The sequence below is a fragment of the Mercenaria mercenaria genome, chromosome 9 (assembly GCF_021730395.1).
Source record: "Mercenaria mercenaria strain notata chromosome 9, MADL_Memer_1, whole genome shotgun sequence".
Taxonomy (NCBI): Eukaryota; Metazoa; Mollusca; class Bivalvia; order Venerida; family Veneridae; genus Mercenaria; species Mercenaria mercenaria.
This window is the reverse complement of record NC_069369.1, coordinates 57,184,101-57,200,414: the sequence shown is the minus strand read 5'-3', so window position 1 is coordinate 57,200,414 and position 16,314 is coordinate 57,184,101. Positions and strand designations below refer to the sequence as shown.

General features: G+C 35.9%; 1 protein-coding gene across 6 annotated transcripts in view; it reads left to right on the top strand.

Moving 5' to 3' along the window:
- LOC123547197 (transcription termination factor 2-like) overlaps window positions 1-15,666 on the top strand; it is a 48,641-nt gene extending 32,975 nt beyond the window's left edge. For all 6 annotated transcript variants that reach the window (XM_053551463.1, XM_053551465.1, XM_053551466.1 and 3 more), the window contains 4 exons: window positions 7,646-7,882; window positions 8,566-8,640; window positions 8,889-8,972; window positions 9,969-15,666. In XM_053551463.1, coding sequence (XP_053407438.1) covers window positions 7,646-7,882; window positions 8,566-8,640; window positions 8,889-8,972; window positions 9,969-10,029 — 457 coding nt within the window. In that variant the 3' untranslated portion in view covers window positions 10,030-15,666. The remainder of the gene's footprint in view (window positions 1-7,645; window positions 7,883-8,565; window positions 8,641-8,888; window positions 8,973-9,968) is intronic.
- Window positions 15,667-16,314: the final 648 nt, after the last annotated feature.

The window sequence follows — 16,314 nt, the reverse complement described above, 5'->3', positions numbered from 1 at the left end:
ATTACCCTCAAAACTCTCGGACCGGAAATTTTCGTTTTTCCAATCCCAGGGGACGTGGCGCATTCAGAGGTCAGTTCAGGGGTCAGTTCAGAGCGCCCATTAAAAATAAATCGGCGAGGTTGGCTCAAAATTTAGATTTGATTAACTTAGCTTATACGCCAATAAATTTGTCCGCATTGCGTCGTTATTTATCAGAGTACAAACATAAAGATTCTGAAGTTTTGTTGAGCGGTTTTCTTAATGGTTTTAATATGCATTACGAGGGTCCGGTAGTGTCCAGGGAAAGCAAAAACTTACGATCTGCTTTATCGAATCCTGATATCGTTCAGCAAAAATTAGATAAAGAAATAAACGCTGGAAGAATGGCCGGCCCGTATTTAGAAAAACCTCTTTCAAATCTCATAGTTTCGCCTGTGGGCCTGGTACCTAAGAAAACTCATGGGGAATTCAGACTTATCCACCATCTTTCATTTCCAGAGGGAGAATCAGTTAATGACTATATTGATACAAAATTTTGTTCCGTGACGTACACTAATTTTGACGCAGCAGTGACTATGATTCAGGAATTTGGCAGACACTGTAAACTTTTCAAAATGGACCTCAAAAATGCATTTCGCTTGTTACCAATAAGAGTGCAAGATTTTAAATTACTTGGTATAAAATTCAATAACTTTTATTATGTAGATAAAGCCCTCCCTTTTGGCGCATCTGTAAGCTGCAAAACATTCGAACAGTTTTCAACCTTCTTGGAATTTGTCGTTAAAAACAAGCTGACGTCAGGGCAGCTGATTCATTATCTTGATGACTTCTTGGGTGGAGACAGAACAATGCCTTTATGTAAATATGTCATGGATACATTTACAAATTGCATGAAGGATTTAAACGTACCGTTAGCAGACGAGAAAACCGAGGGTCCGTCTGAAATTATTGTATTTTTAGGATTAACTCTTGATTCAGATAAAATGCAGGTGCGTATCCCCATAGAAAAAATCGAGGAGGTAGTCGGTAAAATTAAAATCATTTTAGGCAAAAACAAAGTGACTTTACGCGAAATGCAATCCCTCATTGGTTCGCTTAACTTCTGCTGCCGGGCAATTGTTGCCGGTAGACCGTTTTGCCGGCGTTTAATCAATGCAACTTGTGGCCTATCTAAGCCATTTTATCACATCAGAATCAATACAGGCATAAAGCTGGATTTGCAAATGTGGCTGTCATTTTTTGAAAACCATAACGGCATCTCCGTTTTCCATGACAGATATTGGTTATCGAACTCGGATGTACAATTATTCACTGATAGCGCAGGAGGAAATGGGCTTGGTTTTGGCATCTTTTTTCAAAATCATTGGTGTAACGCAAAATGGCCAGAGTCGTGGCATGCTGAAAAAATTACTGATAATAAACGGCTTTGGAGCTTTTCCCAGTTTTAGCTGCGATAAGTATTTGGGGACAAGATTTAAGGAATAAAAAGATAAGATTCAATTGTGACAACGAGGCGGTGGTGTATATTCTTAATACATTAACGTCAAAATCAGACCTGGTTATGTGCTTAGTTAGAGCTCTCACACTGAAATGTTTAGAGCTGAATATCATGTTCAGAGCAAAGCACATTCCGGGAAGTCGGAATAATATTTGTGATGCTCTATCTCGATTTCAGGAAACAAGGTTCAGAGAACTAGCCCCCGAAGCAGATTCGTACCCGGCACCAGTCCCGCAGTATCTCTGGAACATCTTCAGCGTACAGCAGTAGTTATTATGCAGAATAGTCTAGCAGCAAATACTTTTCAAACTTACAATACAGCACTTAATGTATTTTCTAAGTTCAGAAATTCTTATAACTTTGGTGAACAATGGCCTGCAACCTCACAACAAATCATTTTCTTCATTGCGTACTCGTTTCATAAAGGGTTGTCCCCAAAATCTGTAAGAACTTACATTGCAGGTATAGATTATTTTCATAGAATTCATTCATGGCCTCCTGTAACGGATCATTTTTTGATATCGAAATTATTGGAAGGCTGTTTTCGTTTACGGCAAACAAAAGATATAAGAGCACCCATCACAAGGCAAATTTTGTCTAGTATTTTGACAGAATTACCAAAAATTTGTTATAACGTTTACGAAATAAAATTGTTCACTTCAATGTGGCTGTTGGCTTATTTCGGTTTGTTTCGGATAAGTGAGTTAGTAGCATGCCACGCCGTAGGATCAAGTTATTGTATAAAACTCGAAGATGTAGAAATTTCACATGACAAACATTTTGCTGCCCTAACTTGGGCAAATTTAAGACAAATCAGTACAGCCAGCCAACTATATTAAAGATTACAGCGGAGTCAGATCCGAAATTTTGTCCAGTTCAAGCACTGACAAGTTTCCTATTAATACGTCCTAAGATGGGTGGTTCTTTATTCTGTCATTCTGACGGGAAGGTAGTAACAAGACATCAATTTTCTTCAGTTTTACAAAAGTGTATTCTCAGTGCAGGCTATAACAGTGGGCAATTTACATCACATAGCTTTCGTATAGGCAGGGCAACAGATTTGGCAATTTTGGGTATGCCAGTGTCGGCTATTCAAAAAATGGGTCGCTGGTCGTCTGACGCTTATAAGTCATATATTCGTAAATAAATACAAATTATTTTCTATCCTGCCAATTATCATACTAATTATGTGAATTTATTTCTGCTCTATAGATATCTGGATTATTGGTGACTCGCTGCCTTATTGGGCTGGCGTGAGAGCCCAGCAGTTAAGTACCCCCAGACCTGAAGGCACCTGCGGGTATCAGGATTGGCTGGTGGGGCATACGGGGATGTCCTGGGAAGACTTTCGCCATTCGATAGAAGTAAATGTCTTGCTAGGTAAACCTCCTAAAATGATTCTTATACATTTAGGTGGTAATGACATAACCAAAATGCCTGTATCAGAATTAAGAGGGATAATTCAATGTGAGGTCACATATCTAAGGGAGGCTATGCCTGATTCCAAACTAATTTGGGTAAATATTTTACAACGCCTGTCATGGAGAACCGACAAATACGGAATTCAGGAAATTGAGTCAATTAGAAAGCGAATTAATCGCTGGGGTAGGCAGCAGGTCAGTCTTCATCCGCAGCATGACATTGTGTCCATTGATATTGACTATAAAACACCAGCTTCTTCAGAGACGATGGGGTTCATTTGTCAGACGTAGGACTCGCCTTTTACTTGGATGCTGTTAATGATGCCATTATAAAGAACCTATAAATACTTTGGTCCGTGTTAGTCATAATCAATAAAAAGTCATAATTGATTTCATATTAGAATTTTTGGGGGAATAAATTTTACAAATTTATCGTGGCGGCAAAAATTCAATTGGTTGTGCGGGGCGTGCGGGCGAGCGCACGTTGGAATCATTTTCCATAATTTTATACGTTATTTCGTTATGTAAATTGCGGCTGTCTATTATACTTTGGTTTCTCCATTGGTAGTTGGTAGCGGTTATTTACATCAAATCTTCTCAAATCGTTACAATCTCAGTAATACTCATTGCCTCACATAAATCACCGGAGTCGATTTATCGTGTATGTACACAACCGCCAGTTTGTCCCTGTAAGTAGTAATGTACACCTTCAAGTTTGTCCGTTTAAGTATGCAAATGCCATTATGTCCGCATAGCGTCCACGCCCGCTAGTCTGTATGATTCAGGTAATAATGTATACAAATGTTAGAAAGTCCGTGATATCATGTAATATCGTATACATATGTCGGTTGGTCCGTGTTAGTAATGCTGCCTGTACGTGTCTGTATAATGTAAACGTTTACGGTGTAAAAGTATGTAAACCCGTGTATAGGGTTACAGCATTAAGTTATGTAAACCAGTGTGTAGGTTTACAGTGTGTAAAGTTTGAAAACCCGTGTGTAGGGTTACGGTGTAAAGTCCTGTAAACCCATGTGTTTTGCTGGTTGGTTTAAGTACGTGAACAGGGTTTTGCCCATGACAGTGTTCGGTAATTCCTAGTTTCTCGTGCGTGTGTACTAGGCAATGTGTTTGTTTAACATTAAATTTGAAATTATTTGTTTACGCGTGCGCTTGCTCGCTCGTCCCGCAGCAGGTTTTCTTGGTACGACAGTGGTGACTCCTTGAGTACCTTTTCTCGCGGCCATTTCTGCCACACAACTCCTATCTACTAATCAAGCGTTTAGGTCTTAGATCAATGTGTACTTTTAATACCGTTCGTTTTATTGACATTAAATTGTGTAATTGGAACAACATGTTTTTAAATGGTTTATTAAATGTGTAACATGAAATCCGTTGTTGTTACTTCGGTAGTCATAAAATAAGACGCATTATTTCTGATTAGCAAATAATGGTTTTTATTTTTGCGCACGAAGCGTCGTGCGTACTCATGGTTACTGGTGGTGTAATTCATTCGGATGTATTCGTATACTGATAGTGCAAACTTCCGTTTCCGATTTCTTTCAATCTCGTGCTATCCAACGGACAACATCGCTTTTCAAAGTTCCCACCCACCACACCCTAAGTTTGTATCTTAATGAATAGTTAATTAACAATCACATCATGATTGCTTTATATATTAGGAAGCTAAGAAAATGTTTGTTTCTGGTCAGATGTTTGGTTTTACACTTTTCTGCTGCCGAGTTTTGTATGCTTTCAGTTTGAAATTGATTGGAATAAGTCATAAGCACCAAATAGCCAGCACTTGGAGATACCAAATAGCCAGCACTGGGAGATAAGACAAACGGCACTTCCATGTAACAGTGACAGTCGGAAGATACTGAACGTACAATATCTCGACGCTTTGCTAGCTACAAGAAGTATTGTCAGAAAATCTTCAACATTGGAACTACTTTAGACAATTAACTGCGTTAAACTCCCATATACAATACAGGATACTTATCTATCTACAACAGCCGATATTAGTATTATCACAAACTGTTACTTTAGAATTGCGTTAGATGTCGTGGAGAATATTCCTGCCGTTTTTTAATCACCGATGTTCAGTTACTTGGCACTTAACAACTTGTAGGAAGTGATGTTAGAAGAATACTCAATCATTGAACTACACTATAAATTGTCTAGAAGTGTCTGCATTTTATCATTGAGGTACATTACTTTGACGGTTAATCAACTGCAATATGTTGATGTCATAAATTGTCAATATTGGAATTGCTGAAACATTATGTGACTGAGTTTGCTCTAATCAGTGCTGCAATTTACTCTTGGCGATATTGAGGTTTGTTGGAGTAACATGTAACGTATGCGACAATTGAACTTTTTAACACGAAGGTGCTGGTGCAATGTACTCGTATTGCATGTGGTGTGCTAGGAAAGGAACTCTCTTCATGTGCAAGGGTTTATTTTGAAAAAGTGACTAATAGACATGGAAGTTTTGTTTTGGTGCAATGCATGTGATTACGATAAGGCTATGTTTAACGAATAGTGAATTTCTCATTTTTGTCATGTATTTTGTAAAACACTTGGGTGGTTATAATTTAGTATGTACAAAGTAACTTTATGACATATAGGCCTTTTGGATATAATGTGTGCATTTTTCTCAGACATCTGTTTTAAAATGTTTGTTGTATGAATATGTTTGAATTTTTAGCGGATTGCTTTGCATTCCTGCTTATTGTTACGTAGGGTTGCAGGTAGATTTCGTAATCTTATGCCCGGTATCTTAATTTGTGTTTTTGACCCCATTATGTATATGTGTGTGTATATATATATACATCTCTTTAAGGTAAATCGTTTTACATCAGTAAATTGATTAATTGGAAAAAATAACCAACAAAGCATACTGTCGCGAGAATTTAAGGCTTAGCTGTGGGACTATTGGACAAGCGTGTTTTATATTTCGTAATTTCAAGGTTTTGAAAATCTGTACATTCAACGTGTAAATTGCGGCTGCCGGTGACATTTTGGCTCTCCATGGGTCGTCGGTAGCAGTCGTTTACATCAAATCTTCATCAGTCATTTTTTCTATCATTTGGAATCATTTTCCATAATTTTATACGTTATTTCGTTATGTAAATTGCGGCTGTCTATTATACTTTGGTTTCTCCATTGGTAGTTGGTAGCGGTTATTTACATCAAATCTTCTCAAATCGTTACAATCTCAGTAATACTCATTGCCTCACATAAATCACCGGAGTCGATTTATCGTGTATGTACACAACCGCCAGTTTGTCCCTGTAAGTAGTAATGTACACCTTCAAGTTTGTCCGTTTAAGTATGCAAATGCCATTATGTCCGCATAGCGTCCACGCCCGCTAGTCTGTATGATTCAGGTAATAATGTATACAAATGCTAGAAAGTCCGTGATATCATGTAATATCGTATACATATGTCGGTTGGTCCGTGTTAGTAATGCTGCCTGTACGTGTCTGTATAATGTAAACGTTTACGGTGTAAAAGTATGTAAACCCGTGTATAGGGTTACAGCATTAAGTTATGTAAACCAGTGTGTAGGTTTACAGTGTGTAAAGTTTGAAAACCCGTGTGTAGGGTTACGGTGTAAAGTCCTGTAAACCCATGTGTTTTTGCTGGTTGGTTTAAGTACGTGAACAGGGTTTTGCCCATGACAGTGTTCGGTAATTCCTAGTTTCTCGTGCGTGTGTACTAGGCAATGTGTTTGTTTAACATTAAATTTGAAATTATTTGTTTACGCGTGCGCTTGCTCGCTCGTCCCGCAGCAGGTTTTCTTGGTACGACAGTGGTGACTCCTTGAGTACCTTTTCTCGCGGCCATTTCTGCCACACAACTCCTATCTACTAATCAAGCGTTTAGGTCTTAGATCAATGTGTACTTTTAATACCGTTCGTTTTATTGACATTAAATTGTGTAATTGGAACAACATGTTTTTAAATGGTTTATTAAATGTGTAACATGAAATCCGTTGTTGTTACTTCGGTAGTCATAAAATAAAGCTGTTTTAAGGAAACATTGGTCAAATTGACTTGGTCTGTAATAGGTAAAGAAATTCAGAATTTTGATGTTTCATTACTAGGAAAAGCTTACTTATGATAAAAAGAATATTACATTTGTGGTTTTCCACATTGAATTTATTAAACTTGTTGAATGAAATTTATAAAATGCTCGGCAATGCTTCGCATTTTATTATTTTATTCAGCTTGTTTAATAAATTCAATATGAAAAGACACACATGAATTATCCTCTATTTCAGACATAACCTATTGTATGACATAAAGAAATTATCTCAAAAATGCAGTATTGTAATTTGCATCAGCAACGATGAACTTGAGGAAGAACACAGGTGTAAACAATTTTTACAGCAAAATATTTGTACAAAGCCTATCTCAGTATCTTGTCATAAAATGATCTTCATATTTTATTAATTGTACTATTTTCAGATGAAATTATAAGTTAATTTTCATGGGTTACAAATTCCACATAAATCTGGAAAATCAGATTGGAAGCAAAGTTTTTTGAAGGAGGTAAGAGTGTCCATGAATTAAAAATCAATTTTGAAAGAACGGAAAGTTGTGAGTCACACGAATAATAAGACTTTGATGTGTCAGTTGTTTTTCCCCAGATTTAAAAACTGTATGTGAAGCATAATCACAGGATTAATGTAGAGGGTAACACATAAGTTTTTATAGATTGATATTGATTATATTTGTTACAGTGTGATTGTATCCCAGTGGACAAAGATGTTGGACATTGTAGCTGTACATCTACGTAAACTAAACATTCGTTGTTCAGTCATACAAGGCAATATTCCTGCAAAGAAGAGAATGGAGTTTGTGGATCAGTTTAACAATGATAAGCATGGCCCAGAGGTAATGCTCGTGTCTCTACGTGCTGGAGGGTGTGGCCTCAACCTGATTGGTGGAAATCACCTTTTCTTACTAGACAGTCACTGGTATGTGTTTTATATTATGTTATTTTGTTGTTGTTTTTTTTTTTTCAGCATTTTTTTTTTCTTCCAAATATGCTGATATTGAGTTGCTTTCTTGTGAGAAATTGTGGAATGAAAATCAACACATTCAATTTTGTATTGGTTCTCTGCGTAATTAGGGTCTACAGAAATCAGGTTTATATTGGTTCTGTACAGGATGAGGATGGCAAGGTTGCATTAGTTTGTGTTGGTTTATTTTAGAATGATTGTGAAATAGTTCTACAACTATATTAATCTTCGCATTCCTGATCATTTCCATCACATCGAGGTATGCGAGTAAAAAAATCCAGTGTTGCACTCTGGGACTAGTCTTCGAACTTCTTCTCTTGAGGAAACAAAGTATTTGTCTGGAGAGGTATCTGCTCTAGGGACCTTGATGGCTTAGTAGTTAAAGTGGCTGACTGCAAATTACATGACCCTCTCCAATGTGGGTTCAAAACACCACTTGCATTTTAGAATTTTTCTTTTGAGGAAACAATCCATTTGGCTTATGGAATATTATGATACTAACCTGGTGCCTGAAACAGTGCACTTCGGGTCGTACTCCACCATCAACAGGTGTTTCTCTTTAGGGACTTTATGAACTGATGTAAATACATATTGATGTACTATGATTTTAGTTACAAACTGGCTTGTTTATATTGCAGGAACCCTGCCCTGGAGGACCAGGCATGTGACCGAATATACAGGGTTGGGCAAAAGAAAAATGTGTATATTCATAGGTAAGTATTTTCAGCCCAGATGCGTTTGCTACAATGAATTAGGTAGCCTTATAAGCAGAATGTTTCTAATTTCAAGGCTGATCACCAGCAAGTAAAATGTACATACAAGTATGCGGTCTGCTCACAGACTCACATGCCGATATTCATTTTCCAAAATATAAGTCTCTTAAAACCTGATATTTTAGAGAATTATCAAGTTATTGGTATGAAATGTTTTGATATTTTGATACCATTAAATATATTTTCAGGTTTTTATGTAAAGACACAGTTGAAGAAAAGATACTTCAGTTACAGAAAAGAAAGATGGATTTAGCAAAGAATGTACTAACTGGGTATGTTTTACAAATAATACTCTATGTAAATATTATAACAGTTTCAAAATTATTTTTTTTGCTGTTAGTTTCTTATCTGGGAATTGCCTATTTTCCAGATTATCAAAAATGTTTGTATTACAAAGTTCCATCTTGTTGTAAGAGGTATTTTCAAGTGGTTCAGTACTTAAGCTTTGGAATCACTAAAAGTAAGGCTGACAGGATACCTAAAAAACCTTTGAGTATACCCCTATGGAGACAAATCGCAGAACAAAGCCATACGATTGGTCAGTTTTTAAATCAAGCTTGGATTCGACCAATCAAATGCTGGAGTTTGAGACTGGTCTCTCAAGTGGCATTTCTCCCTTATGATGTAACTAAAGACAAATTACCTACATCGGTTTGTAAATGTCATCTGATTCTGAGTTCATATGGGGAAGTTGTCAGTCAGTTTCAGAGATCAAGACTACATAACTGATATCTTAAGAACCACAGTATAAATACACTGCTTGCCAAATACTGTAAAATTGATTCATTTCGTAGATACAAAATTTTGTGGTTTTGACCAGAATGTCTATTTTGTGGGGATATAAATTCATGGATTTTGACCTTTAACACTTAGCCTGCTAAATTTCTAAAATGGACTGGTCCACCATTCAGTTTGGGCAATACCATTCATTATATAAAGAGGTGTTCACGAAAAATTTACTGACTGAATAGCGAACAGTGCAGACCATGATCAGACTGCACGAATGTGCAGACTGATCTTGGTCTGAACTGGTCGCAAAGGCATAACAAATTGCCACCAGCAGGCTAAAGGTTAAACATAAATGAATGAAAAATTTACTGCTTCCTTTGGACTTAATTCCTTGGATTGACTTGACCACAAAATCTGTGAAAATTAGTTCCCCACAAAATGCAGTTTACTGAATAAAAGCAAAATTTAAACTAAAAACTAAACTAGTTAAATAGTATTAAATATTATTTGTAACATTTCATTTTTTTTTTTTTTTTCAGGAGTGCAATGTCCAAGAATAAATTAACATTGGCAGATCTAAGGATGCTATTTGGTGTTTGATTATGCTACCATAATCTAAATGTAGCAGTTATATGAACATAGTACCAAAGTGTTGTGCCTAGCACTAGCAACAGCATTTATGTGAATTAAGTACCAAACACTAAATACAACATATGATGAGAGGAACGGTTTGGAAAGTTCAGCCAGTTCAAGAGTTGATCTCCTAATTCAGTTTGTCTCTTAGTTCTTGGAAAGGCATTGGCTTACATAAGTAATTGAATATAGCATATGTCACAAAATGGGATTGGTCTGAAAATAGTGTCTTTGCACTATTTCGATATGACATACAAATTGGCCACCTACTGACAAAGCATGTTGCTGGTCAAGTTGTTAATATTTCTAGATAATGTAGACATGTTGTCAGTGTCGGAGACATTGGAATGTTGTTTTGGAAAATGAATATCAGCATGTTATACTGTTGGTCAAATTATAGTTTACTCAGACATGTGCAGAGGTGCTTAATGTACAAATATTTATAATGGATGTGTATATTTAAGCTTTAGCCTGGTGATGGCAAGTGGTTTTGCCTTTGCGACCACTGCAGACCAAGATCAGCCTGCACATCCGTTTCTAGGATTTGTAGACATGTTGTCAGTGTCAGTGACAGTGGAATGTTGTTTTGGATATCGGCATGTTATACTGTTGTTAAAATTCTACTATACAAAATAACTTCTTATTAAGGATTTTTTCAGCTGGTTGTGTTGGTAACCAAATTCTCTGATGATACAGCAGAACTGTTACTCTGACTGCTTTTATTTTTGTTAGCATGCAGTATAATTATGTCTCCCACCACACAGTGGTGTGGGAGACATATTGATTTACTCCAGTCTGTGTGTCTGTCACAAAGCTTGTCTGCTCTCTAAGTCGAATATTTCTCATCCGATCTTCACCAAACTTCAACAAAATGTGTTTGCCAATAAGTGCTCAGCCAAGTTTGATAACTAGCCAAATCGGCCCAGGCACTTCGGAATTATGGCCCTTGAATTACCATAAAACGCTCAGATTTCTTGCGCATTTTTGACCTCAAAACGGCGCCTATACTACTTTTAAATGTAGTATAGACGTCCTTTTGGTGTCAAAAATGCACATGCACATGTGCTGTAAGTAAACAGTATATGAAGACTGACTTACTATTTAGCACGTTTAGATGATTAGGCAGTTGTCGGAGACATGCGCTTTTCTCAAAAGCATCTCTAGTTATTGCTTTATTTTCTCCAAGATACAGATATAAAATAAACATAATTCAAATGGTTTTCCGGACAGGTAGTGGGATTTTCTTTTTCTTTTTTAGCTCATCTGATTTTTTGAAAAAAAAATGATGAGTTATTGTCATCACTTGAGCGGTTGTCGGCGTCGGCGTTGCCTGGTTAAGTTTTATGTTTAGGTCAGCTTTTCTCCTAAACTATCAAAGCTATTGCTTTGAAACTTGGAATACTTGTTCACCATCATAAGCTGACCCTGTATAGCAAGAAACATAACTCCATCTTGCTTTTTGCAAGATTTATGGCCCCTTTTATACTTAGAAAATATCAGATTTCTTGGTTAAGTTTTATGTTTAGGTCAACTTTTCTCCTAAACTATCAAAGCTATTGCTTTGAAACTTGGAATACTTGTTCACCATCATAAGCAGACCCTGTACATCAAGAAACATAACTCCATCTTGCTTTTTGCAAGAATTATTGCCCCTTTTGGACTTAGAAGATCAGTTTTCTTGGTTTAGTTTTATGTTTAGGTCAGCTTTTATCCTAAACTATCAAAGCTATTCCTTTAAAACTTGCAACACTTGTTCACCATCATAAGCTGACCCTGTACAGCAAGAAACATAACTCCATCCTGCTTTTTGCAAGATTTATGGCCCCTTTTGGACTTAGAAAATATCAGATTTCTTGGTTAAGTTTTATGTTTAGGTCAACTTTTTCTCTTAAACTATCAAAGCTATTGCTTTAAAACTTGCAACTCTTGTTCACCATCATAAGCTGACCCTGTACAGCAAGCAACATAACTCCATCCTGCTTTTTGCAATAATTATTGCCCCTTTTGGACTTCAAAATCATTTTCTTGGTTGAATATTATGTTTAAGTCAACTTTTCTCATAAACTATCAAAGCTATTGCTTTAAAACTTGCAACAGTTTTTCACCATCATAAGTGGACACTGTACATCAAGAAACATAACTCTATCCTGCTTTTTGCAAGAGTGATGGCCCTTTTTAGACTTAGAAAATCATGGGTAGGACAATATTTCTATTATACAAAAAAAATCAGATGAGCGTCAGCACCCGCAAGGCGGTGCTCTTGTTTTATATTTAAGGTATCTTAATCATGTTAATAAATTTTATGACCAAAAATGTATTTTCCCATTGTAAAATATGGACAAAATTACAATTTCAAAAAACACCTTTTTAACAAACTTAACCAAATATTTGCATGGAAATGTTACTTTTATACTAACTAAGATATCCTGAAAGTTCTGTAGCAAAAGGTCAACAAATAAAGTTAAGATTTAAATTTTAATAGTTTTTTTATGTCCATGATTGCTGACTAAATTTAACATGGAAAATTTCCTTCCAAAATAGTTTTTTTGATGTTAAATTTAAAATGATATTTTGATAATCATAAATATGAACAGGCAGAAAAAAATGCATATTGTACCTTTTGTATTGTATGTCGCTGAACTACTTTCATCTAATATGCATGACCTGACACAGTTCTGTAAAAAGTGCATGCAAAAACTACACTCGTCGCATTTTTCAAGTAAAATTCCAGCTGAAATAGATGTCTGTGTAAAAAGGGTGGAGGAAATTTTAGCTTTTAACCCAATATACCAAACTCTTCCTGTTACCAGTACGAAATAATAACTTCTTATTTTGACTGGGGCAGTCTTTTTAAGAAAAGTCAAACTGCATGCAGGAGTTGCTTCCCTTCAACTTCAGAAATCTCTACCTATAGGTAAGGGAGATAATTGCGTAGAAGATTGAAGAAAAGAACTATCATTTTATTAGTCTGATTTCTTTATTTCTAAAGAATCAACTTCAAATACTTCTATGGCATTGTCGTTAATTTAAAACATTTAATTGCACAGCAACCGAAAATGCTTTTATAAAACATTCACTAAAAACTCAATATGTGCAGTAAGATGTGCATAATGCCACTTTAACATTGATAAACTGAGGATTTTGTTTGATAACAAAACAACAAACAAAAAGGTTGAGGTATACAATTAAAGTGTCATTTTTAGCTCATCTGATTTTTTAAAAAAAAATGATGAGTTATTGTCATCACTTGAGCGGTTGTCGGCGTCGGCGTTGCCTGGTTAAGTTTTATGTTTAGGTCAGCTTTTCTCCTAAACTATCAAAGCTATTGCTTTGAAATTTGGAATACTTTTTCACAATCATAAGCTGACCCTGTATAGCAAGAAACATAACTCCATCTTGCTTTTTGCAAGATTTATGGCCCCTTTTATACTTAGAAAATATCAGATTTCTTGGTTAAGTTTTATGTTTAGGTCAACTTTTCTCCTAAACTATGAAAGCTATTGCTTTGAAACTTGGAATACTTGTTCACCATCATAAGCAGACCCTGTACATCAAGAAACATAACTCCATCTTGCTTTTTGCAAGAATTATTGCCCCTTTTGGACTTAGAAAATCAGTTTTCTTGGTTAAGTTTTATGTTTAGGTCAGCTTTTATCCTAAACTATCAAAGCTATTGCTTTAAAACTTGCAACACTTGTTCACCATCATAAGCTGACCCTGTACAGCAAGAAACACAACTCCATCCTGCTTTTTGCAAGATTAATGGCCCCTTTTGGACTTAGAAAATATCAGATTTCTTGGTTAAGTTTTATGTTTAGGTCAACTTTTTCTCTTAAACTATCAAAGCTATTGCTTTGAAACTTGCAACGCTTATTCACCATCATAAGCTGACCCTGTACAGCAAGCAACATAACTCCATCCTGCTTTTTGCAATAATTATTGCCCCTTTTGGACTTAGAAAATCATTTTCTTGGTTGAGTATTATGTTTAAGGCAACTTTTCTCATAAAATATCAAAGCTATTGCTTTAAAACTTGCAACAGTTTTTCACCATCATAAGTGGACACTGTACACCAAGAAACATAACTCTATCCTGCCTTTTGCAAGAATGATGACCCTTTTTAGACTTAGAAAATCATGGGTAGGACAATATTTCTATTATACAAAAAAAATCAGATGAGCGTCAGCACCCGCAAGGCGGTGCTCTTGTTAAATTAACAGTAGCTCGATCTGGGATTTTGTATTGGGCTCTAGTGGATCTTGCAAGCCCAGATCAAACTGCACATGCTCGCCTCGCACGATCCGACCTGGCAATGTCCGCTTGAGCAAAATACAGCATCCTAGATCAAGCTACTATTATAATTACCCTATTATATTTAAAAAGACATCAAGAAAAAAAACTTGTTGTCGAAAAGGTAGATCAAACTATATGAGCACTATTATATTTATTTAAAATTTTAATGGAAAAAGTTGCAGTAAGGTCAGGCTGTCTTATTAGAGTATCATGTAAGTTTTCCTAGGTCCCAGATCTTAAATATCAGTTTGGACACCATTTGCAGAACTCAGCGATCTACTGTTTTAGGCAAAATCTTTAATTGATCAAATTTTGAGGGCTAAAGGAAAAACCTGTAAAACACTGAATTTACAGAAAAGTTTTGACACAGTTTTCTGTTCAAACCTGGCCGTAGCAATGTGCCCTTCTAAGACTGGTCTGTATAATGATGAAGCCAGATACCACAGTTATAGGGGGCCTCTGTGGCTGAGTGGTTAAAGTCGCTGACTTCAGATCACATGCCCCTCATCGATGTGGGTTTGAGCCTCATTCAGGGCATTGAATTTTTCTTGTGAAGCTATCCAGCTGGCTTACGGAAGGTCGGTGGCTCTACCCAGGAGCCAGCTCGTGATGAAATAATGCATGGAGGGGCACCTGGGATCTTCCTCCACCATCAAAACTGGAAAATTGTTATATGACCTATAATTGTGTCGGTGCGACATTAAACCCAACGAAATAAAATAAAAAGACACAGAGTTATAAAATTTGAGTTTGAAGACCAGTCTTGGAATGCAGCCTTGTCATTGGTTAATTTCATGAATGAGCTCATAATGAAACAATCAGATGCTAGAGCTTTGAGACTGGTCTACAAATCAGTTTTATTATAGTGGACCCAGGAGAAAAGCACTTGCATACACTATGGTAGTTTGAATTAAATTTTCTTGAGATTGTTTCCTGCCTCAGAGTCACCATATGATCTAAACTGTGTATGTGTGACTATAAAAACCCAACAAAATAAATGTTTTCTGCCTCTGTGATCTGGAATGAAGTTTTCATTTATTTGCTTTGAACAAGCTAGTCGTGTTGAAAACTAGTTGATCTCAGTTCTTTTTGGATATTTCTCCTAAATCATAGAAATGCTGGCTCTGTATTGTTTTTTTGTTTTCCAATGTTATTTTTATAGTTTGAATTGATTCTTTGTAGATAGTACATCATGGCCTTTCTAGTATGCTTACTTGTTCTGTGTTTTGTGAAAACTTTTACATGTACATGATTTTATTTATGATATTGTGACTATGTCTACATGGTAATACAGAAAACAACAAAAAAGAACTTTCGTTTTTGTTTTAAACTCTTAACACGTGTGGGAATATCTTTTAGTTCAACTGATTCAAAGGCTCAGTGAGTATTGTGTTTTGGATATTTGAAAACTTTGCTGAGATATTTAAACAGGGTTTCATAGAAAACCATTGTTTTTGATTTGATGTATGATGGCCCTTTGAGCATCAACGTTTTGGTTGCTGGGCGATAACTCAATTAAACTGGAGATTTTATGATGAACACCACTGTTTTGTAGAATCTTATGCCTGTTGATACAAAAAATGAACATTTGCAAGGTATTTAGGCTCTGTGCAGTCAAAGTCACTGTTTAATAAATTTTAAAATAGATTACCCTTTTTTACTAGATGGTTTTACTTACATCAGAAATAACCAAAACTTTGTGTAATTTGAACATCGTCACTGTTGTATTAAAACTGAACATTTCCTTCAATTACTTCAGTTAAATCAAAGAGCTATAAAAATAAATATTTTATACTTTTTTGGTTAAATACAGGTATCTCAGTGAAAATTGTTATACTGAACAGACCGGTGGGAGATGGATATGTGTATAACCCAGAATATTTATGGTTAATTCTTGGAAATCGTGGAAATGATCATATCTTTCTTATTGTTCAAAAAAGTTGTACTGTGAAATCAATA